The 26,097-nt window shown below is 36.7% G+C and overlaps 1 protein-coding gene across 7 annotated transcripts in view; it reads left to right on the forward strand.

Moving 5' to 3' along the window:
- The window catches only part of ERCC8 (ERCC excision repair 8, CSA ubiquitin ligase complex subunit), a 35,643-nt gene that overhangs the window by 7,802 nt on the left and 1,744 nt on the right, over positions 1-26,097 (forward strand). For 6 of the 7 annotated variants that reach the window (XM_083356296.1, XM_083356295.1, XM_083356300.1 and 3 more), the window contains 8 exons: positions 636-759; positions 7,011-7,092; positions 8,326-8,394; positions 9,678-9,744; positions 11,883-11,986; positions 15,185-15,309; positions 20,633-20,830; positions 25,561-25,650. In XM_083356296.1, the coding sequence (XP_083212422.1) occupies positions 636-759; positions 7,011-7,092; positions 8,326-8,394; positions 9,678-9,744; positions 11,883-11,986; positions 15,185-15,309; positions 20,633-20,830; positions 25,561-25,650 (859 nt within the window). The remainder of the gene's footprint in view (positions 1-635; positions 760-7,010; positions 7,093-8,325; positions 8,395-9,677; positions 9,745-11,882; positions 11,987-15,184; positions 15,310-20,632; positions 20,831-25,560; positions 25,651-26,097) is intronic. The other variant, XM_083356297.1, reaches the window with a different exon arrangement.

The following is a 26,097-nucleotide window of genomic DNA, read 5'->3' on the forward strand; positions in this document are numbered from 1 at the left end:
TATATTTAGAATATATCTTTGCCTCAGAGCTAGTACAGAGCAGCCAATTTTGGTGTCTGCATTTGTCGATTGTTTCCAAATTTGCCCTAATGGCTCCTAATTTTATGGACTTTGATTTAGAGCAAAGTTTGGTTATCAACCATTGTGCTGTACCACATTGGTGTGCCATAATAGGTTTGCAGGTATGCCGCCTCAGCTAGAAACCCACATCTATGATATCACCAGGTATCACTGATATCACTGTCTCCATCCTTTTCGTGGTGCCACAGGATTTCCAGTTTCAGAATCTGGAAGTCCCACCTTTGTAATGTGTGTTATGAGATGAAACAGATTAAAAACTGCTGGTTAAGAGAGATGGCCTTGTAGATCTTCTGTGGAAGGCTTTTATATTTTTTTTAATTGTGTGATTAAATGTTTACCCAGTAGGTGGCAGAGCTAGCTTAGGTTCTGCTCTGTTACATTAAACCAAAGTAGAATTATACTAGTTGAACTATTTTAGTCTTTCTTTCCTGTTTAAAGTGATCTTAGCTCTTCCTGCTACTTAGGTCTTGAAATAGTTGAGATATTCAGATTTGTTGAGCATTATTACAGCAAATAATCTCTATCAATTTTACTTTTCTATGACTGCATTATAGGAACCATCCTGATGTCCATAAATACAGCGTAGAGACTGTTCAGTGGTATCCTCATGATACTGGCATGTTTACCTCAAGTTCATTTGATAAAACACTGAAAATATGGGATACAAATACTTTACAGGTAAGTTTTCTTTAATAATTTGATCATTATATGAAAGAGAAATAGTATTTTAACACATCCTTGTTTTTTACAAAGGATTGGCTGATTTTTGTAAAGCAACTTAAATGAACACACCATAGAGTCAAGCCTAATGTATGATTGGTCTCAAGAGTTGATGATGATGATGATAATAATAATAATAATAATAATAATAATAATAATAATAATAGTAGTAGTTGGAAGGGACCTTGGAGGTCATCTAGTCCAACCCCCTGCTCATACCATTTCAGGCAAATTGCTGTCCAGTCTCTTCTTAAAAACCTCCAGTGTTGGAGCATTCACCACCTCTGGAGGCAGGTTGTTCCACTGGTTAATTGTTCTAACTGTCAGGAAGTTTCTCCTTAGTTCTAGGTTGCTTCTCTCCTTGACTAGTTTCCATCCGTTGCTTCTTGTCCTGCTTTCAGGTGCTTTGGAGAATAGCTTAACTCCCTCTTCTTTGTGGCGGCCCCTGAGATATTGGAACACTGCTATCATGTCACCCCTCACCCTTCTCTTCATTAAACTACACATACCCAATTCCAGCAACCGTTCCCTATATGTTTTAGCCTCCAGTCCCCCAATCATCTTTGTTGGTCTTCTCTGTACTCTTTCTAGAGTCTCGACATCTTTTTTACATCGTGGTGACCAAAACTGGATGCAGTATTCCAGGTGTGGCCTTATCAAGGCATTGTAAAGTGGTATCAGTACTTCACACGGTCTTGATTCTATCTCTCTGCTAATGCAGCCTAGCGCTGTGTTGGCTTTTTTGGCAGCTGCAGCACACTGCTGGCTCATATTTAAGTGATTGTCCACTAGGACTCCGAGATCTCTCTCACAGTTGCTACTATTGAGCAAGGTACCACCTATACTATACCTGTGCATTTGATTTTTCCTGCCTAAATGTAGAACCTTACTTTTTTCACAATTGAATTTCATTTTGTTAGATAGTGCCCAGTGTTCGAGTCTGTCCATATCCTCCTGTATCTTAAGCCTATCTTCTGGAGTATTGGCTATTCCTGCCAGCTTGGTGTCGTCTGCAAATTTGATACCCCTCATCCAAATTGTTGATGAAGATGTTGAAGAGCACTGGGCCCAGAACAGAGCCCTGGGGCACCCCACTACACACTTCCTTCCATGTAGATGCAGTTCCATTGAGGACCACACGCTGAGTACGGCCTGTCAGCCAGCTACGAATCCATCTGGTGGTGATGCTATCTAACCCACATTTTTCTATCTTATCAAGTAGTAGGTTGTGATCTACTTTATCAAATGCCTTACTGAAGTCCAAGTAAATTATATTTACAGCATTCCTCTGGTTCACTAGTTTTGTCACTTGGTCAAAGAATGCAATAAGATTTGTCTGGCATGATCTGTTTTTGACAAACCCATGTTGGCTTTTAGTGATAACTTTGTTCGCATCAAGGTGTTTGCTGATTTGTTATTTGATTATCTTTTCCAGAATCTTCCCAGGTATTGAGGTCAGGCTGATAGGTCTGTAGTTTCCTGGATCTATTTTTTTCCCTTTTTTGAAGATGGGAACTACATCAGCTCTCTTCCAGTCCTCTGGTAGTTCCCCAGTGCTCCAGGATCTTTGAAAAATATAGTTCAGTGGTTCTGAGATCACGTCTGCCAGTTTCTTGAGAACCTTGGGGTGTAATCCCCAAGTGATTTGAACTCGTCCTGGTGATTTGAACTCGTCTAGGCTGGACAGGTGCTCACTTACCATTTTCTTGCCTATCTTAACTTGTGTTTCTATTCTGTTTTTTATGGCACTGGTTTTGGTAGGTTGGACTGTTTTTTCCCTTTGTGTAAAGACAGATGCAAGAAACGAGTTAAATAGTTCTGCTTTCTCCCTGTTGCTTGTCACCTTCTTGCCACTTTCCCCCACTAATGGACCAATCATTTCCTTAACTTGTTTCTTGTTTCTTATATGTTGAAAGAAGCTTTTTTTGTTATTTTTGACTTTGGTCGCAAGCCTTAGTTCATTTTGAGCCTTAGCTTCTCTCACTTCATCTTTGCAGGCATGGGCTGTTTGCTGATATTCTGCCTTAGTTATGTGCCCCTCTTTCCACTTCTTATACTTGTCCTTTTTATCTTTCAGTTTATCAGAGAGTTCTTTATGCAGCCATGCTGGTTTCTTTTGAAAGCTGTTATTTTTCTTCTTTGTTGGTATTGTGCTAGACTGGGCCTTTATTATCTCACTTTTCAAAATTTCCCAAGCTTCTTGAGTTGTTTTCCCCTTTAGGATTCTCATCCATGGAATCCTTCCCAAGGTCTCTCTAAGTTTATTGAAATTAGCCCTTTTAAAGTCCAAGACTCTAGTTTGGCTGTATTCTATTGCTTGTGCTTCCATAATGTTGAATTCCAATATTGCATGATCACTTCCCCCCAAGGTTCCTGTGGCTTCGACACTTTCTATCATTTCATCTTTGTTTGTGAGAATTAAATCCAATATGGCTAATCCCCTAGTTCCCTTCTCTACTTTTTGGGAGAGAAAGTTGTCTGCTAGGTTTGTCAGGAATCTGTAGGATCACAGACCAGCGAGGAGACTGTACTTGATATGGAAAGCCAAATAGCTGATCCATGGGAAAATAGCTTTTAAATCAGTACATTATATTACTTGTAAATGTCAGACATGGGCTTATACATTTTGGTAAACCATAGATTATGTAATCATTGTTTATTAAAGTAGGGTTCATCAACATATTAAATTGTAGTTTACAAACTATAATAGCTAAGATAACAAGCATGCTATGACCTGAATGACTGAGAATCTCCATAGACTTAGAATTTATATTTCACAAGATTCATAGAATTTCTTGATGTTACTAGTATAACCTGAGGATATGCAAATAGAGTGGCTTGTTCTTGGAATTTTTTGTTTTTCTCCTTGGTTAATCCATACATTCATGGAATGGTTCACACTATTTCAAAGACAGACTATATCTAAAATAACCCAGATACCTTCTTCTAGAAGCCATATATTATACAATTTGTGCATGTGTATGTATGTGAGTTTATGTATTTTTTTTTTATTGAAAAGTTTTATAAAATACAATTTTCCTTTAAAAAAACCCCCCTTCCCCCTCCCTCCTCCCCTCCCTACCTCCCCCCTATCTCCCCCCCTCCCCCTCCCCCTCCTCCCTCCCCTCCCTCCCCCCCTCCACTTCCCCTCCTCCCCCCTCCCCCCCCCGACTTCCCAGAGCAAAATACAAGGTATATATCTAAAAGGCAATCATAAACAATCATATACTAACAATTATAAACTCTAAAATCCATCACTCTCTAGCTTGTATATAGTAAACCAATCCTTAATAATACTAAATATATATAAAAAACTAAAATAAAAGAAAACTAGCATCATTCCCATCTATGTTCTTCCACAATTCACTATTACCTTAACATATTCTCATTTGCACATTAATAAATAGTTCTTACACAAATTAACCCACATTAACCCACAAAACTTTCTTCCTCTTCCTCTGTAGTAAGTTGTCCATTAATTCCAAATTAAAAAAAAAATCTATTACCATACATAGCATCCCAAAACTTTTTTTTTTTTAAAAAACACAACTACCACTTAGCTATAAATATTTTGTGGAAGTTCCATAGATTTCTACTGGTCTTATTTTTTTTTCTTTTTTGAGCGTTTTAAGGCAGCACGCGTCACCCTCTGTTCTCTAAGATCATCCAAAAGAGTTGCAGCTTGAACTCCTCCTGTACCCTTCTCGTCTATCTGTGCATCTTCATCCTCTTGATGTTCTCCTTCTCCAGATCCCTCTGCAGCTTCCAGAAGTGTTGATGGGGTTACTTCCAAGACATTATTATAAAAATCATGCGCTTGCTTCACATTACTCAAACAGTATCTTTTGCCATCATACATGAAGCTCAACCCAACTGGGATCTCCCATCTAAACCTTATATCTCTTTGCTTGAGCTCTTGCACAAGAAATATAAAATCCTTCCTTCTCTTTAAAATCTTTGGAGGAATTTCTTTTAAAACCAAGACTTATTGACCAGCAATCACAACTTTGGTATCGTAGGCAGCTTGTATAACTTCATCTCTAATTTCCCTTTTTACAAAATAAACCACCACATCTCTAGGCAACTTTCTCTGTTTAGCAATCCACGAATTCACACGGAACACTTTGTCCATACCTTGTTTTAATTCAGATGCTGGATGGTTCAATACTCCCTCAAAAGCCTCAGAAACCAGCTGCTTTAAATCTTCCTTAATATCCTCTTTTAGGCCTCTAATTCTCACAGCAAACTGCATCTGGTAAAATTGGGCCAAGCTCTGTTCACTGTCAATTTTGTCTTTTAAATCTTCAATTTCCAATACTTTTGCTTCTAATAAAGCATTCTTTTGAATCAAGTCTTGCACTTGATCATCCAGCACCTCCACACATTTAGCAACTTTTTGCACTGAGGACAAAATGTCTACCTTCATTTCTCTAAGTTTCTGTTCCATCCTTTCTTCCATTCTCTGCTCCAATTTCTCCAATTTCTCCTCCATCTGTAGAAATTTAACACCCATTGACTCCAAAATTAACTGGGTATGTTTTTCAAGATCCTTCGATGTCAATACATCAGGAGAATGCAACGCCTGCAGCAAAGATTGTTGTTGCACCGGAGAATTTCCAGCACTCCGAAAAGTTCTAGGGGGAGGTTTAGCCGCCATCTTTTACTTACAATTGTGACGCACTTTCACTTTAAGTTTTAAACAAAGTCCATCAAGCTTGAGAGTAAAATAAAATCTTCTTCATCTCTTCATCTTTCCCTCTTGTACTGCTCTGCCTACTCTTTCCCTTTCATAGTCTCTCCTTCAAGCAGGGATGGTCGCAGACGCCTGGCTCTGCTCCATAAAGTCCGGAGCAGAGACGCTGGTCAGCTGGGAGCAGCCCAGGCTACGGGGGAGTTCAATCCTTCGGCCGCCCAAGCTCCAAGCTCAGGCGGCCCCGGAGAACTCAACCCCCACCTGGGGGCTCACCCCCTCCTCTTCTCCCGAGGAGGGGGCTTCAGATTCGCCCGAACAGCTGATCGGCGCTGTTTCGGGCGAAAAAGCACCAGCTGAGCCGCGGGCAGCCCGGGAAGGCTCCCTCCGTCGCCGCGGAGCCACCGGAAGTCCGTGAGTTTATGTATTTTATACACACACACACACACACACACACACACACACACACACACATAGCATGTATCTGCAAGAAGTCACATTCCAAAAAAGGGCACAAGAAGGTGGAAGATATAGATTACTTTAATTAATAACTCCTAATTAATTGAATTAATCATTAGTAATTAATTTACAAAATGTGCCTAATAACCATGTAAATCTGTCTCCTCTACATGTACAAACTGTACACATTTATCTTCCTCTTTGCCAAAATACCATAAAAGGAGGAAACAAAAAAAGATGGAACTACTTTGAGAAGGGGTAGCTATTGTAGGAAAAAGAATGGGAACGATCTTAATCAAGGTGGATACTTTTAACTTCAGAGACCATGAAGATGCCCTCCACCTCTTCAAAATTGTGAAGAAAATGTTGCTGCATTTTCAGTGATGCATCAAGTTAAAGCAAATCTCAGTGCAGCCATTGTTTTCTCACAAAAGCAAGAAATCACTTGGATTTTTATTTGAACCTATCAACTTTAAAGCCAGATAAATATATCTATGGTTAAAGGGCACCAAGTTCAAAGCTTGCATTAAAATGAAGTAGAAAGTAATAAATTATTTTACTATAATACTAATTTATGAACAAGTTGGTACAAATAAGGAATAAGTGTTATTTAATATCTTATGTAAAATAATAACAGGTATTTAAAATTTAAAGTTCAATTTTGCAGATATTAATAGTACTGAAATTTAATCATAATTGGCAATTATGAAAAATAAATGTATAAAATGTAAAATTTTGTAAAAATGTATAAAATATATAAAAATATAAAAAATAACAGATATAGGTGGGGGCTAAACAATATAAATGTAGAATGGTATGGCTTTTCTTTTTCTTTGTAGTTGAAAACAGGATTAAAAATGTTAAAAGTAAAAGCCGTTTAATCTTGTAATTATAAGTACTCGTTTCTTTATGTTATTTTGATGGTACATGCAGTATTAAAACTTGACACTATTATTTTATTTTTGTTAATATATTATCAATCATAACTATGGTCTGTCGCTTCTGGTTAAGATTTGAATTGGTCCAAGTATTTAATAATCTGTTATCTTTCAATTAACAGCTTGCTGATGTATTTCATTTTGATGGGACAGTATACAGTCATCATACGTCTCCTGTTGCTACAAGACATTGCTTAATTGCAGGTTTGCATTTATTTTGAATATATTTTAACTCTTCATTTTTTAAAATAATTCTTTTCTGTATTCAAGATTGCAACATAACATAATTTAGAGTTACAAATATGTGGCATAATTTCAGTAGGGCTGCTGTTGATTTCTGTTTATAATTATTGATCCCTACAAACTTTTACATTTGAGAAAGAATACTTGAATAGTACATAGCCTTATTGTGTAATGTATTTTCTAGATATTTACCATGCTTTTGTGAACACATTGGGGCTTTTTTTGAATAAACATGAACAAATTGTACTATTAAAATATTTTTTGGCCAGTTTGATACTTAGGCATAGCAAATAATAATCTTAAAATAAAAATTTCAGTCTCAGATTTGTTACATGATGGGGGCACATATCTGACTCATCTATAATTTCTCTCTTGCCTACCACTATATTTTTAAGGATATTCATAGTTCACCTTACTTACTTATCCCACTAATTAAATGTAGCATATGGGTTACCAGGCTTTGTGGCTAAATTTTGAGTTGTTAGCATCTCATGCATAAGGAAAGTATTATGTCGACATTAAGGGCTATCCATTTGAAGCTCTGTATAGGGCAGGGGTGTCAAACTCAATTTCATTGAGGGCCACATCAGCATTGCGGTTGCCCTCAGGGGGCCGGGTGGGTGTGGCCAGGGTGGGCGTGGCCTACTGGGTGGGCGTGGCTAGAGCGCGTATGGCCTACTAGGTGGGCGTGGCCAGCTCTACATCGTTCGCATCAAGGGTGCCTATGGGGGCCTGGTCAGGAGTGGGACAGATCTGAGGGTCTCTGGCAGAAGGAGGGTCTCTGGGCCAGGGCCAAGGCAGTGGGGGCTGTTCCCTCACTGTTTCCAGGATGGCTTCGCGGGCCACATGAAACCACTTCGCGGGCCGGATCCGGCCCCCGGGCCTTGTGTTTGACATGTCTGGTATAGGGTGATGTATATAGAGTTTCGCTTTACACATACTGTACAAATGTTTCATTTATTATAATGTACGTACTGTACTCCCTTTTTATAAAAGAAGAAGATAATATCTTCTTGTTTATGAAACAGTTGCTGTATGCTAATGCAAAATGTAATTATAATAAAAGTAATTCTCTGATGAACCTATGTGATGTTTAAAGATATTAAAACTGCTATCTATTTTGTATATTTTTTATATCAACATGCAGTGCTTGTGTTTGTTTTCTGTAATGTGTTTTTGCTTTTTCTGTTACAGTTGGTACCAAAAGCTCCAAAGTACAGCTTTGTGACTTCAAGTCAGGATCTTGTTCTCACATTCTGCAGGGTATTTCTTACTCTGAAACATAAATGTTAGACAATAATTACTTTGAGTATACCACACTGTGTAAAGAACTGCACTGAACAATATTTTCTTTGTAAGTAATAGGACAGATATGTTTAGTGCCAGTTGTCAAAGAAGCAGTGAGAAGGGCTTTCTTCCTTAACATTTGTCTGATCTTGTTGGGCTAAAGATATATTATTGATAATTATAAAAAATTCTGATGTCTATTTAAGTTGGACTCCTTGAATTTTATATCATTCAGATGTAAACTTGTAGTTTTCTAAGCAAGTTGAGAAACTGTCTTGGTTATATTTGTCCGAGTACTTTATATTATACATGATTAATTAAAATTATATTTTTTAATTGTAAACTAATTCAGGTAAGCCATGAAACAGTGTTTTTATTCCAAAAAACAAGTAATGAGTGGGGAGTGGTTTCTCTAGCAGGGCATTCTCCTTTTTCGTTCTTTCTGCCCATTGTCCTGACCTGTTCCCATTCACCATTGCCCAGGATTTTACAGATTATTTAGTGGCCTTCCTCTATTATCTCAGGTATCGTAATCTGATATCTACCTTCTGGTATCAGCTCAGAATCTGTGGTTTGAAAAGTGACAGCTTAATAGCTGGCAAGAATTCAGACTTGATACATTATGAAATAGATTTAGAATCTTGAGCTATATAATTTACCTGTATTGTTTCGGGATATAAGTAAGGAATGCCATTTTGGATGCAAATCTTATCAAATCCTGTTAACATTGAAAATTGTTGTATCTTCAGCCTGTAATGGCATATAGTTCTTTCTAATTTCTTGGAACTCTACCCTTTAATTCTGTTGTACCTGTAAATGTTTCACAAATTCTACTTTTCTTCCATTACCAGAATTACATCTGAAATTATGTTGATATATAAAGTAACATGATGTTTCACTATGCATATTCTGTGGTCCTTAATAGTGCCTTCAGAAAACTATAAACATAAACTCCTGAGTGATGCTTAATTCTGGATCTCTATCAGAATTAGTATTTATGTAATTAGTTTATACGTATTAATTTAAAATTTAAGAGTTATTTCTATTATTTACATGAGCCTTGCAATTTTACAGTTTTCATATTGTTACAAAAATGCAAATTTAGGAGGTTACTGTTCTTTTTTTAAAGATAATATACAGTACTATGAAAGTCTGTACAAAAAATTGCAACATAATTTATGTAAGATGAGAATAATAGAAAACAACATTTAACCTCTTAGTTAATTAACCAAAATATTATTGTGCTTTTGTATTTTTAGGTCACACTCAAGAAATTCTAGCAGTATCTTGGTCACCACGTTATGAATTTATTTTAGCAACTGGAAGGTAAAAGAAACCAATAAAATAAAGCAGTGTTTATTAAAGTCACCCAGTGTTTTAAAAACCTATTCTAAATTTCTTTTGACAGTAGCATCCATACAAATTGCAATGACGTAAAAATTACATCTTGCACAAATTACAGAGTGACGTAATCATGCAACTGCCCTGATTACATACTTTCTTAAATCACCTGATCCAAGTATATAAGCCATTGTATTTATATAATTATCACTTTATGCATATGTCCCCATGTCCCCTACCTCTGACCTTAAATGCCCAGGTTGGCAGCATTTCCTAAGTTGAAATTTCTTTTTATTTATTTCTTTTTAAATTTAAATTTAAAAGCAGATAAATACTTTTAAAGCATGAACATAAGTTTTAGCACTGAAATGTAAAATTAGGGTTGAGTCAAAGATTTATTGCTGAATGAATATTTCAGTAGATCTGTGTTCCTTTCAAACTTAATTTTTTAATACCTACATCAGCAAAACATATTCATTAAATAATCACAAATTTGTGATCAAGAGTAATGTGTGTGTGTATGTGTGTAAATTTTTTGGCTTGGTAACGAATAAAGGGTGACTGATATGATCATTTCAAACTTATTTGTTCTCATCACTCAGCCATACCCTTCTGAGATTCAAACCTGGGCCGACTGCGTCTTAAGCAGTTGTTTTAACCTACCTCCCCCTCTCTCTCTCTCTCTTAGCTGAGAAGCAAGGAAGATATATGTTAAATGTTTGTTAAGCATTCAGAATACACTTGCTTAGTCCCAGACACGGGACAAATCTTATTTCCTGTTTCAGCCTAGCCCAAGGCCATCTACAGGCAGTAGCCACAGCAGTGGCAGCTCATATTTGTATACATTTTTTGGCTTGCTAACAAAGAATAAAGGGAAACTGATATGATCATTTCAAACTTATTTGTTCTCATCAGTCAGCCAGGTTCGAATCTCAGAAGGGTATGGCTGACTGATGAGAACAAATAAGTTTGAAATGATCATATCAGTCTCCCTTTATTCTTTGTTAGCAAGCCAAAAAATGTATACAAATATGAGCTGCCACTGCTGTGGCTACTGCCTGTAGATGGCCTTGGGCTAGGCTGAAACAGGAAATAAGATTTGTCCCATGTCTGGGACTAAGCAAGTGTATTCTGAATGCTTAACAAACATTTAACATACATACATACATACATACATACATACATACTCAGTTGGGTAATAAAGATCCTGTTAAGAGTTCTTCTAAGAAAAGAAATAATCTATTCATTTCAAAAATTCAACACATTTTACACCCAGTACAATTCCTGAGAGTTTTAAGAATTTCATTTTTTTAATCCCTTCATGAAGGATCTCATTTTCTGTTCATCTGTTTTTGGAGTCACAGATCTTTCAAAACTTTAACAGTGTTATTTTGAATAATAAAAAAGTTATCCATTTCCTGGTTTAATAGTTGTACGTATCATTTTAAGTCATCCATCAGTTCCATTTATATGTCTGTATCTTTCTTTATATTCTTCTGATTGGTTATCATATTTAAATCCCCTTTCTAAATAATTTCAAAATTTTTCATTGCAAGCTGCACTTGTTGTTTAGCTGTATTACAACATGCTGGATCCATCTTATCAAGAAGTTTATCTGTCTTATCAAAAGTTTTGGTAGAGAAATAACTGCTCCATTCTTTTTTTATCCTTTAGTTCCCTCTAGTGCCCAATCTTCAAGGTCCCCTTATCATAAAAATTGTAAACAATGACCGTTTTTCAATGATAAAATTTATTCTAATGAAATAAATTTCAAATCTGTCTGGACCCCTTAGTCTGTTAACTATCCAAAATCATATTCTAAGCACTTTTTGCTGCATAATCCAAAACATATTTCAAAGACTTTTAAAATGGTCAAAGATTACATGGAGTGTTTTTGAGGAGAGTGTTTTAGAGCTTGTTTTCAGAACATTTTGGGGAGTGGTGGGGATAATTAGAATGTAGGAGAAACTGTCAGAGGTCATTTTCTGTGTTGTTGTTTTTTTAAAAAAAACGTGAATTTATTCAAGTTAAGAAAAAATAATTGAAAATAAAATAATTATGAATGTTGAAAGTTCTTTTGTATTGCTTATAAATTACCTCAGAGTGTTGTTTTTTTCTTTTAGTGCTGACAGTAGAGTAAAATTGTGGGATGTAAGGAGAGCATCTGCCTGTCTACTTACTCTTGATCAACATAATGGGGAGAAGTCAAAAGCTGCTTCTGAAGCAAGTAATATGTTTCATATATCAATATTATAGTTTTGTTGTAATATAAGTTCATATTAAATGGGAACCATGCTATTATATAGCCCAGGATAGATGACACAGTACTAAGTGCTATATGATAGGTTTCATGACCTTTTTTAAAATACTAGTTTTTGTCTTACCCATGGTTAGCATATGACACCAATATATTTTTTTTTTATTGAAAAGTTTTACAATACAGTTTTCCATTAAAGACCCCCATCCCCCTCGACCCTCCCCTCCCCAGCTCCCCCCTCCCTCTTCCCTCCCTTACCTCCCCCCTTCCCCCCTCCCTCTTCCCTGACACCAATATATTATATAATCCCCCAAGAGACTACAACTCTCGACCAAAAAAAATGTTTTCTTCTTAGTTGTTTTAAATCCATAATTATGATTGCTAGTAATTTAGAGTAATTTAGACAATAATTAAATATGATTTCCATGTGTTGAAATGAATGATCTGTTGAAATCTCCCACACTGAAACTTTAGAATTTTAAAGGGATTAACTTTAGATGGTTTAAGCCCAGGTGTCTGTTTGTTACCTGCAAAAATAATCCAGGATTATAGTAAACCAGTTAAATCTTTATATCTTTCCTAGGATGAAAGTAGCTTTCCCTTGTCAAACTCATTAATTTTAATTGGGGAATAATATGGAAATGTCTTTCTGCTTTTTTCCCCTTCTGTGGTGTGGTATACTAGTAAAATATGCCAGTAGAGTATATAAATGACTTTATGAAATTAAGGTGGTATGGCATCATCTTACTTCAGAAAAAAATATTCAAGCATAATAGTGTCATTAATATTCAAGGGTACAATAAATTATAGTAAATACTGTTTTACTGTAAAGAAGTATTGCATTGGGCAGGGAGCTAAACCAGATGATCTCCAAAATGCCTCCCAACCCTGGGATTCTATGATTCCACATGTTGTACCTAATCAAGGGAGGAGTCATTAATGCTAATATTAGTGACCGAGGCCACAAGAGATCTAGAAATGACTCTCCCTTAAGCTCCATAGAGCCTTATCTGTCTGTTCCCAGGCGAAGGCTGGTAGCCTGAAGATACTCCTGTATAATAGGCAGAATATAATAAAGTAGTTGGCTTGAAGCTTATACCTGTGGATCTGCTTGCTTGCACCTGACACCACTCATTACTCCATTTTTACTGCAAGTGCAGAAAGGTGGAACTTCTTTTGGGGACAGATCTAGCTAAAAATAGCCATTGCGAAGGTTGTTGAGAGCGTGGTGGCACATCAGCTCCCTCTGTTTCTGGATGAAGCGGATTATCTAGACCCGTACCAATCGGGTTTCAGGCCCGGGTACAGCACGGAGATGGCATTGGTTGCTCTGGTAAATGATCTCTACAGGACTCGGGACAGGGGATATTCCTCGGTCCTAGTCCTATTAGACCTCTCAGCGGCTTTCAATACCATCAACCATGGTATCCTGCTGCGGCGTCTCAGGGGAGTGGGAGGGGGAGGCATGGTTCTTCAGTGGTTCTCCTATCTCCTGGGACGTTCACAGTCGGTGTTGGCAGGAGGGCAGAGGTCGACCTTGAGGCCTCTCGTTTGTGGAGTTCCTCAGGGGTCGGTCCTCTCGCCTCTCCTGTTCAACATCTACATGAAACCGCTGGGTGAGATCATTCGTGGTTTTGGAGTTGGGTATCATCAGTATGCTGATGATACCCAGCTTTTTATTTCGACCCCCAACCACCCCAGTGATGCCCTTGACGTGATGTCCCATTGCCTGGAGGCGGTTCGGGTCTGGATGGGGAGGAACAGGCTTCGACTCAACCCTGACAAGACTGAGTGGCTGTGCGTACCGGCATCTCGGGATATTCAGAATATTCCATCTCTTTCTATGGGGGGGTGAGTTATTACCCCCCGTAGATAGGGCTTGCAACTTGGGAGTCCTTCTAGATTCACAGCTTTCTTTAGAAGATCATATAGTAACTGTGACTAGGGGGGGTCTTCGCCCAGGTTTGCCTGGTGTGCCAGTTGCGGCCCTATCTAGACCGGGATGCCTTGCGTACGGTCACCCATGCGCTCGTGACCTCTCGTTTAGACTACTGCAACGCTCTCTACATGGGGCTGCCCTTGAGGACCACTCGGAGGCTCCAACTGGTGCAGAATGCAGCCGCGAGAGTTGTGTTGGGAGTCTCCCGATACTCCCATGTTACACCTCTGCTCCGTGAGCTGCATTGGCTTCCAGCTGTCTTCCGGGTGAGATTCAAGGTGCTGGTAATGGTCTTTAAAGCCCTACATGGCATGGGTCCGGAGTACCTTAGGGATCACCTGCTGCCGGCATCAACTTCCCTCCGCCCTGTGCGCTCCCACAGAGAGGGCCTCCTCAGGGTGCCACCGGTCAGAGAATGTCGTCTGGTGACCCCCAGGGGGAGGTCCTTCTCTGTGGGCGCGCCAGATTTGTGGAACCATTTACCAGTTGAGCTCCGGATGGCGCCCAACCTTCGCTCCTTCCGACGCGATCTAAAGACCTACTTGTTCGAACAAGCCGGCCTGGCCTGATGGGTGATGGGTTGGGTTTTATTATTGTTTTAATGTTTTTAACTTACTGTTGTAAGCTATTGGGCACTTTGTTTAATCTCTTTTTAATTTTTGTATTCTTGTATTTTAGTATGTATTGCCCTGTTCACCGCCCTGAGTCCTTCGGGAGAAGGGCGGTATGCAAATAAAATTATTATTATTATTATTATTATTATTATTATTATTATTATTATTATTATTATTATTATTATTATTATTATTATTATTAGTGGTATTAAGAGAAAAAATACGATGATAATCTGACAGTAAAAATTTGGTCAACCATATTCCTTAATAAAATAAAGGAAATTAAAAATAGTTGGCTACTATTTAATAAATTGCTCAATCATAGTCCATCTAGTATAACTTTTTTAACTTGATCCTTCTCCCTTTTTCTTTCAAAAATAAAAATAAAATGACATTGGTGTCTTGATGTAGATATTGTTCAAATAATGCTACCAATAAATCCTTAAGTACAGTACTTAACTTTTCCACAATAAATTTTGTTAAATAACAGGATATTTTAATGTAATTTTTAAAATTTCAAAACACACCATTCTCATGATATAATAATTGTTTTTGCAATACCAGGCTATATATATTGCTGTTCAGAATTTCAAATTGTGCGTATTTTCCTTATAGTAAATACTGCCCATAATGGAAGAGTCAATGGCTTATGCTTTACAAGTGATGGGCTTTACCTTTTGACAATTGGTACAGATGATCGTATGAGACTCTGGAACAGTTCAAGTGGCGAGAACACACTGGTAAGAAATATGTAGTTAAAAATGTGGAATTGTTTATATTTCCAGTCTTTTAAAACAATCTTGGTGCTTTGTCTCCGTCAAGATAGGAGGATAAGTAGGAGGAGGGAGGTATGGATTTGTTCACCGCCTTGAGGCTGAAATTGACTTTCCAATAATGTTTTGCTGACCAACGGTGACGTGTTAACCCCCGTTGATAGGGCTCGCAACTTGGTCGTCCTCCTGGATTCACGGCTCAGCTTTGAAGATCATATAGGAGCTGTGACCAGGGGGGCTTTTGCCGAGGTTCGCCTGGTGTGCCAGTTGCGGCCCTATCTGGACCGAGATGCCCTACGCACAGTCACCCATGCGCTCGTGACCTCCCGGCTAGATTACTGCAACGCTCTACATGGGGCTGCCCTTGAGGACCACTCGGAGGCTTCAACTGGTGCAGAATGCAGCCGTGCGAGTTGTGATGGGAGTTTCCCGATACTCCCGTGTAACGCCTCTTCTCCGCGAGCTGCATTGGCTTCCGGTTGCCCTCCAGGTGAGATTCAAGGTGTTGGTGATGACCTATAAAGCCCTAAATGGCTTGGGTCTGGATTATCTGAGGGAACACCTGCTGCCGGCATCAACTTCCCATCGTCCTGTGCGCTCCCACAGGGAGGGCCTTCTTAGGGTACCGCCGGTGAAGGATTGCCGGCGGGTGACTCCCACAGAGAGGGCCTTCTCTATGGGTGCGCCTGCCCTTTGGAACCAACTTCCGATGGAACTTAGGATTGCCTCCAACCTCCGCTCATTCCGCCGGGACCTGAAAACTTGGCTCTTTGAGCTGTTGGGCCTAGACTGAGGGGTTTTAATTGGGTTTTAATGTTTTAACTTTTTAAATTTTGGGCTTTAAATTTAATTAATTGTTTTTTTAAAAAAAATAACTTTTGTATGGTATGATTTTAATTGCCCTGTAAACTGCCCTGAGTCCTACTGGTATAGGGTGGTATATAAGTCTAAATAATAAATAATAAATAAATAAATAAACTTCAAGAAATGAACAGGTCCTGGATATGAACTAACTTTACATTTTAACTTTGAATTAGTTAAATACAGTTAAGAGTTCATCATATATTTCATTCAATAACATTCAAACTAATTAATTTTTGGAAAGCTGTCCAAAGCTAGGGAAAGCCACAGGTAGCCTTCGGACATCTGGCTGGGCAACTCTCTGTGTTTTGTAATAAAAAGAAAGTAGTTTAATGAGGCTGTATATTTTAAAAAAAGCAGTATTCTTTTGATGCAATATATGGTGATGTATATATAGTTGATTTATCCGTAATAATTAATGTGATGCTGCATATCACTGCGCAGATGATATTTGGAGATAAACTTCTGCTTTGCAATTTAGTAAAACTTTTTCCCATTACAACACCTTAGAGGCTGCCAGAAGGTTGGTTTTCAGTCACAAAATGAGATAGTTAAAAAGATAATTGTCTCAATCACAACAATAATTATACTTGTCATAACTTTCCATGTCTTCTATTACATGTATGTTCAATATAAGTATTCAGTAGTCAGTTGACTGTGGTATCCTAATGAAAACAAAGTCCAGTTGCCTTTTTTAAAAAGGACCTTTGGGACAAGAAAAATGTGACTAAATAAAACTTTTTCCAAGGTTTGGCAGTAAGCCCCAAGTGCAACCATTGGCTGTTCAAGGTAGTTATACGACTAATTATCCCTTTTTTAAATCTTCCCTAAGAATCAGTACCCAGTATACTACTGAAATTTGACCCCTTTCTAGTTACTCTGCGACATTACCAGATGACTTCCTGTGGCTTTCCTGAAGGTCAGGCAGTTGAATTGAATCTCTGTTCTGTCAAATGCCCCCTTATCTTGAGACATTAGATAATAGTTTTTTTCAGTATTTCCCAGCATTAACATTTGCTTGCACTCAGGAAGCAAAATAGTATTGGGACAATAGGATGAGCTACAGGCTGAGGGTAATTTTCAGACATATTTTTGCATTCAAAGTTGATATTATAATGGATATCATATTTAAAGTAATAAAGTCCATGGCAGCCACTTTTTATTTTACTCTCCCTTCATTCTGCTAAATGATAGTTCAGGCTGTTTGCTTACCAAGACACTCTTATCAGTTCATTAATCTTTTCATTCCCCCGTCCAGTTTACATTCTTAAAATATTTTTGTTGTACATAAAAGAGAACTGTTGCAGGATTATCTCTTCTGTGTGCCTTAGTCCACACTTTTTATGTGATGGTAAATTATTAAGCATTCGTAAACTCTCCTGACTAATGCTATTTTTTTTAGCTACTACTTGTAGAAAGAGCAGCTGCATTTTAACCTTCCTTTTATTGGCAAAGTGTTCTAAGTTGAAGTGCATTATAAGAACTCTTTTTTCCCAACTTGTTTAATGAAAATATACATTACATTTTAAATTATCTTTAAAAATTTAAACTACGTAAGAAGACTTATAAACTGGTCGATATTTCTTATGCCTGAAAACTATTTGCAAGGCTGCACAAGGAAAAGCATTCATTTCTCCATGCCAACTTCCCTTTAGTTTTTTGTTTGAGGCTCTGCATGTCAGTTCAGTCCTAGAAAAGCCACTTGTTATGAAGAGAGTAGTGCACTACTTTTGTTTTATTTACCCATGGACATCTCTGGGTTTACTCACAGTTGTAAGATAAATACATCTTTTTGTCAGAATGTATTATTTGAAATTATGTTTTGTTCTAAAAAAATGTGTAATTACAAATGAATGTAGATAAGGAAGTAATTGTTCCCCTTCACTTTTCATTTTGAATATTGTGTTCATTTTTAGCTCTGACACTTTGAGAAGCAAAAAAAAAAAGTTAATGAGGGTGATCAGGAAGTTGGATAAGTCTATGAAGAGAGCTTGGAATAATTGGTATTGTTTAGCTTTGGGTAGAAAAGATTGAGATAGGCATATCATTTAAGTTTTGGGAGGGGTGCCTGATAGAAGAAGATGAAAACCTGTCCTTGTCTCTGTCATTCTGGTATATAACATAAGCATAATGTTCTTAAGAAACAAGACCAATTTCAATTGATGTTAAGCAAAAAAAGTCTAAAATATGTATTCCAAATCTGGACATGTGTCTGGATTAAAAGGAATCCAGGTAAACAGCTTCATCCAAGAAAAGCTGAGATTTTGATGCCACCACATATTCTTAATACTTGATTCAAAAAGGTTTGATTTGAAATGTACAGTAATGATAGTTAATGACCCTTGTTTAAACAAAAGTTTTACCTTCTTAAAGGGGCTGGAACATGTTCCTCTGACAAAGATTTCTAATATGGATTTAGGCAGATGTTCTCTAGTATCCCAAGATGGGCATTTATCCAAATATGTTATATACCTCCAAGCTACTTATTTACATCATTGGTAACTGAACTAATTTCTTCTGACAATCCTTCTCACCGGTATTATCCAATGTTGAGTTTAGATCTAAACAGATCTGAATTGCTTTATCAGGAAAAAAAATACACTGCAAACATATCATTACAAGATGTCAAAAGTTTCCTCACTATAGGAGTTTACATATAATAATTCCTGAATGTCCCAGAAGTGCTTTTTCAGGAGGCAACTGGAATGTCTTGTTTTTCATTGAAGAAAAGGCTCCACACACATTTGCACTACACAGGTGACCTGGAGGACACAGGTAAACCTCCAGATGGCCTCAGTCTAAAAGAACGCAAATGATCAGCTCTCTGCAAGGAATATAAATCCTTCCATTCCCCACCATTCAATCATAGCTGAAGAAGCTTCTTGGATGAGAAGCAAAATGTCTTCAAAGAAAAAGTCCAGTTTCCTCATGAAAAAGCACTTTTCGGACAACCATGATCTGGATGACTGAGAATCTCCAGACAAATAATTCCTGAAATAATTTCAAGTAGATCAACCCAACACTTAAACTTAAACTGCTAAGTTTGTAAGCCGCCCTGAGTCTTCGGAGAAGGGCGGGATATAAATGGAATTAAAATAAATTTAAATAAATAAATTTCTGATTTGCCTTTCCCACATTAGTGTATCTGCTGTTGGTCCAAAAGTTAACATTCAGAACTTCCAAATAAACATACATAGAATACAGCCTCAAAATAATTATTAATGTTTATATTTTTGAGTATCTATTTAGTAGTAAGCCCCATTGACTTAAATGTGAATTTTCAGGTAACCATATATATGATTGCAGCCTTGTGCTTTGTGCCATTTAAATATATACAGTTTACTTTTGTTTCTTGGGATACAGGAAAAAATGTTAAATAAACACCAAAGATTTTGATTAAACCAAATGTAATTATGCCACAATATTACCTGCAGATTTAGATATTAGGTTAAACATCATCATGTCAAACATACTTAACAACATAGCATAAATATACATATAGGAAATCATTATCATATCTTCATCCTACATATTATGAATAAGTAACATAAAGGACATTCTATTCATTCCAATATTTCATATATATTTATACAAACATATTTTATTGCATTCTATTTGCAGAGAAAAAGAATTCCTGCGTGTCACAGTTATATTGGTAATAAGAGGGAATGATATTCTTAAAAATATAAACTAATGCAACAATGAGAATTGCTATTTTAAAAAAGGAAGCCACATGCTGCCTATAATATTAATAACTTAAACATATGTTATCCTCAATATTTGAAACTTTAGGACAATCATACTGCAACTGGTGAACTATATAATCCTGTATTATAAAATCCTATATAATAACTGTATAATCCTCCATACATAATGACATTAATTCAAGATTTTATACTGGGTGACAAGACTTAAAACGTGGAGAACCATTGGTACCCAGGTCCCAATAGATTTGAAATTGGCTTTGCTGAATGTTGCTGGTAAACATATTAGAGAATACTAAAGTAATTTTAGTTTACAAGATCAGGTCAGTTAACAAAAGGTAACATGTTTCTTAAGTCCAAAAATAGAGAAAATTGTGAAATGGTCCCTGCCACAAAAAAGAGGGGAGGGAGAATTCCCTCCCACCTCAAAAAAGATATAAAATTATCTATTTGATTTTTCTTCCTGCTCTGGGTATCACTCTTTGTAGCCTTCAGTTACCAAAAGGCTACCACTCTCTGTTAAAGAGTTATAAAGTAGTTCTGAGTTATTTAAGTCTAAAATTGGATAAATGCTATTGTGGAGTGGGAAGGGACTATATTCTTTACAGCACAATACATTCAATAGTAAAGTTATAAGAAATAACCTTGTGTTTTAAAATGTAACTAACTATTGGACACTTTTTGTGAAATTGGGGGCTAAATTTTTTTATCTTATATCTTTACAGGTAAATTATGGGAAGGTGAGCAATGAAAGTAAAAAAGGACTCAGGTTTACTGTATCACATGGCTGCAGTTCAGAATTTGCATTTGTGCCGTGCAGTAGCACTGTTGCTGTTTATACAATTTATTCAGGAGACCTAATAACTACGCTTAGGGGACATTATAGTTCGGTTGACTGCTGTGTCTTTCAACCTAATTTTCAGGTAAGTGAAGCTGGAGAATTTTAGGTTATTTAAGCATGACATCAAGTTTTCCTTAAAACACTGAGCTGTATTGAATACATAGTCCCTATAAGGATTATATGCAGTAGAGTTCAGGTGAACTTCAGATTAAGAAGGCAAGGCCTTTCAGCTTTTCACTTTGAGGTTGAGTATGATGCACTGTCTCTATGACAGGCTCTCCATGTCATTTCTCTAGCATTTAAAGTACAGTATAGTAAGAGAATGACTATATCTATACAGTATTGGCCAAAATTGTGGAAACCTTTTGGGGAAAGTGTACATTTGAGGTTCGATGGCTAGTACCACTTTTTTTGGAGTATTACCATAAAATTATATATCAATGGAAAGATAATTTAATCAAGAATGTAATGCAATAACTTTTATGAAGGATTTGCTATTAGAATAGCAGTTATAAAGAAGAAAAGTGAAACATGTAGAAAAACGAGATATACAAAAATTATCACCATGTCAGTTAATATTTAGTTGGGTAACCTTTAGCATGAATTACCTCCTTACAACATCTTCCCATGGAGTGAACCAAGTCCTTTAGTTCTGCAGCTGTTATAATGTGAAACCAAGATTGAATTATTGCTTCTATTAACTGGGTTTTATTGCTTGGTTGCTTCTGACTAACAGGTTTCTTTAGTCAGCTCCATATATTTTCAATTGGGTTAAGGTCTGGGCTATTCCTAGGCCATTCCAGCAGTGGAATATGATTACGTTGAAACCACTTTTTGCACACAGCAGCAACATGACATGGAGCTGAATCCTGTTGAAATATAAATGCTTCATTGTCTTGGAAAAGATCATGTGTGGAAGGTTTCAGTTTGGGCTCAAGTATTTCATTAATGTACTGTATTTTTGGCCCTTTATATTCCCATTAATCACCATTAATTATTCTGCCCACACCTTTTGATGTCATATAACCCCAGATCATACCACTGACTGGGTGTTTTCTGATATATATAATGCAATCAGGATGCAAATCTTCTCTGATTCTTCTTATGTATTTTATGCCATCACTACCAAACAGAGAGATCTTGGTCTCATCACTCCAAATAACACTGTCCCATTGTTCCTCTGTCCAGGTAACATGGGTTTTAGGCCAGTTTAGTCTTTTCAACCTTTGTTTGAGAGATAAAAGTGGCTTTTTCGTGGAATTCTAGATTTTAGGCCAAATTCCTGCAGTCTGCGCCGAACAGTCCTTGCACTCAACTTCACATTGCATTGCGATATTTCATCTTGTATACACCCAGATGATTTTCTTCTGTCATGTAGCACAGTCTCTTAATTCTTCTATTATTACTTGCTGTTGTGTACCTTTTCCTGGCTTTACCAGTGTGGTTTTGTAGTAACAGTCTCCTTATACCTCTTTAAAAACTTAGAAATGCCACCTTTGGTTAAACTTCCACCAATTTTTCTTCTAATTTATAACTGTAGCCTTGTTCACTTAATAATACTATTTTACAGTGCTTTCTGGGCAACTATTCAACCCTTTGCACCACTGCTTTAATTTTATTACGTTCTACAAGCTCACTAATTGAAAGAACACAAAAAAACCCAACCAACTTGATAGCAATCACATAACACATGTCCTCCTCTCAGCTTCAATACATGACATTGAATAACTGAATCCTACTGTGATCTGATTGGCTCATTGCCAAAACAAGATAACTCATCCTTATTAGCTACAATCAGATGAAGGAAAGCTACCTGATATCAACCTAAGTAAGATGTGCTTCCTTTTTCTGGTTATTTGGCTATAACTTTTCATAGAATACAGTACAGATAATTGAACAAATTATGTTGCATTACAGTCTTGATTAAATTATCTTTCCATTGATATATAATTTTATGGTACTACTCCAAAAGAAAGTGGTGTTGTTAGCTATCAAACATCAAATGTACTCTTTTCCCAAAAGGTTTCCACAATTTTGGCCACTACTGTATATATGGGATTTCAGTTGAGAGATTATGGTTAACAGACAAATGATGAAGGATTTCTTTAAGATTATCTCTTCCCATTAGCAGCAGGTCTCATTTGTGCAAGAGTTTTTCTACTATGTATTTAAGAAGTTATATTAGGGAATTCAACTGGGAGCAGTGTAGTGATGGCCTACACTTATCTCCCACTCAGAAGATTGATAGTTCAATCCTAGGTAGCGGCTGATGTTTGTCTCCTAGGAAGCAAAGGAAAAAATATCTGCTGTGAACTCTGGAATCAGGAATGGCATCCAGCCAGTAAATGCTCATCTTCATCCAGTTGCCCCAACTCTGCCCCAAATTAAGGAATTATAGAGTCTTAAAAATGAAGGTTTTTTTATTAGGGAATTCAACTAGGAATGATTAGAAACTAAACGTACTGAAGTACCCAGATTCTATCTTTGAAATTTCAAAACAAAACAAGACATCTGCGTGAGACCCCATTGATTTAATATTGAACTAGATGACCAGTAGCCTAATCTGGTTTAAAGCAGCTTCCTGTCTTTAGAGCAGTTTAACATGTCAGCACTATAACAATGCTAGTACATAAATTAAGGTGAGGTTCTCAGGCAAGTGACTAATGAAAAATTATAAGCTTTGGTCTTAGAGTCATTTGGTCTAGACAATTGAATTTTTGAATATGCTTTAAATAATCATAATGCCACTTGATTTATTGTAAGAAGTGTCTTATGAAAGTTACATCATGCATAGAAATCTTTGGGGGTATAAATATTAAATTATATTTTTGCGTTGATTGGAGATAACAGTAACTCTGCAAGTCAACGGAGATCAACATCTTAAGCTTCTTATTATTCATTTAGATTAGAGAATTTTGCTAGAAGGATCATTTCTAAAAACTTTGTATAGAATGCAAATTGTATACAGGTAAGTCCTTGACTTATGCTCACAATTGAGCCCAAAATTTCTGCTGTTAAGTAAGACATTTGTTAAGTGAGTTTTGCCTCATTTTACGACCTTTCTTGCCACAGTTAAGTGAATCACTACAGTTGATAAGTTAGTAACACAGTTTTTAAAGTGAATCTGGCTTCCCCATTGATTTTGCTTGTTGAAAGGTTGCAAAAGTTTGGACACAGCAACAGTTTTAAGTATGAACCAGTTGCCAAGCATCTGAATTTTGATTATACGATCATGGGGTTGCTATAAAGGTTGTAAGTGTGAAAAATGATCATAAATTACTTTTTTCAGTGCCGTTGTAACTTTGAACTGTCACTAAATGAACTGTTGTAAGTCAAGGACTACCTGTATAATGCAATTTCTGGCTACACATTTTAAACATCCTGGAAATTGAAAGGCTATGACCACAGTTAATTCAAGATGGGAATCAATTTTAGTGATGCTGTGGTCAGTTTATAAAGGCTTTTCATACATCTCCATTTCCCCAATTGAAATTTTAGTTTCTGAATGTTTCAGTTTTATTCAGGATCCACAAAACATATTTTTAGATAATTATATGAAAAGTGGGATAAAGATGCTAATTTAGAAATAAATGTGACTTGTCATAGGATGCCTTTTTTTGACATGCCTTATCCCAACACTTCTGCAACTAAGAACTATCCTTAAAAAAACATCTTTAAAAACTGTTGCAGCTGTTCTGTTGAAATGGTAGAGGCATAGCCAAGGGAATGGTCAAATAAGAGACATCATAGCCCACAGCTGGATAAAGAGCAGGGCAAGGGGCTCAGAGGAGACACTTTTAGGTAAAAAAGATAATTGAGGTAGGGGAGAAAGAATTGTACTTATTACAATTCTTTGTAATATTGATTATGAATCCTATCTGGTTTATCCTTCAAGGCCAAGATCTATGGAACAGCAGAAATTATATTCTGAACTTGTTGGTGGGCATAGCTTGAAAAGTCTGTCCAATTAGTCATTAATTCGTTCTTTCTTTAAATGGAATAACCATTTCCCCCTACTCTTTAAGTCTTTCAATAATGGACTACACCTTTTATAATCCTAGAAGTGATTGAAGTTGTAATCCAATATAACCTTCAAGACAGAAATGAATAAATGACCATGTTTATTTTAATTTATTTTAATTCAGTACAAATGTATTTGAAATTTATTAGCTTTAAATATAATTTTTTCACCAACAAATACCGCTTAAGATAGCTAGTAATAATACAGTATTTTTTTTAAAAAAAAAAACAAATTACGGTATCACACTTTAAAAATTGATATATTTTTTTAAAAAGATATAACTGATTACCCAACCTAGCATTCGAGCCACTTTATATACTTGAATTAGAGACGTTGTCTATAGCAGGATACCAGAGAAGAAGTTAGCTGTACTTTCCTTAGCCAAGTGTTTCAAAGCCTGGGACAAGGTACCAAAAGGCCTTGGTTCATATTTCCATTAAATAAAAGAGATGGTGACATAAGAGAAGGATGCTTTCCATATTGTTTAGCCAGACATGTTACAATTTTTTAGATAAGCCTATTCTTAGCTCTGACAAGCCTTTATATGGTTTCTAGATTAAACCAATCCTCTTAGTTCTTTTTTTGCTTTGTACAGAAGTAACAGGATAGCACTAAATGTACTTATTATGAAGGAGCTTATTGGAGCTTATTTCTGAATAATATTTTCCTGTCAGCCTAATTGAAGTGGCTGATGTGGCATGCTGAGGTGCCCAGATGCGAAGATAGTGTCAGACTATCCTCTTTCTTACTCAGTAATACTTAACATTATTTTGTTTGTTTCTTAATTGCAGGAACTTTATAGCAGTGGCAGAGATGGCAATATTCTTGCCTGGATGCCATATTTGAAGGAACGAGAACCTGATGATACTCACGACGAAAAGGTAAATAACTTAACTATAGCAAGCTAGAGCTGGAGAATTTATAGATAAGGACATGAAAGGAAGAAATGCTTGTCTGCTTTTTTAGTAAGAAACAAGGACATGTCACTGATGGAGTGAATGCTCATTATAGCTGCTTATGCCAGATTGTTGTCTCATCTTGTACAGATTTTGAGGTGTGATTGGCTTGATTCTATAGGTTCATTGTATTTGTACTAAGGCAAGGGAGACAGACTCAATATTTAGAAATGTGTGTTCTTTACATTCCAGACAAGGGCATTGCTTCTATTTCTTATCCTTTCAGTGTGCTGAAAAAGTTAAGGTATGAGATAAAACACATGCAGAATGGAAAATATTGGCTGAAGCATGACTTGTTTCTAGCTTCTTAGCTGCTGTTCTTAAGAAAAGGACTGTACTTCCAGCTAACTCATATGAATAGTTCCTAGCAGT

This window comes from Vipera ursinii (genome assembly GCF_947247035.1).
Source record: "Vipera ursinii genome assembly, chromosome: 2".
Taxonomy (NCBI): Eukaryota; Metazoa; Chordata; class Lepidosauria; order Squamata; family Viperidae; genus Vipera; species Vipera ursinii.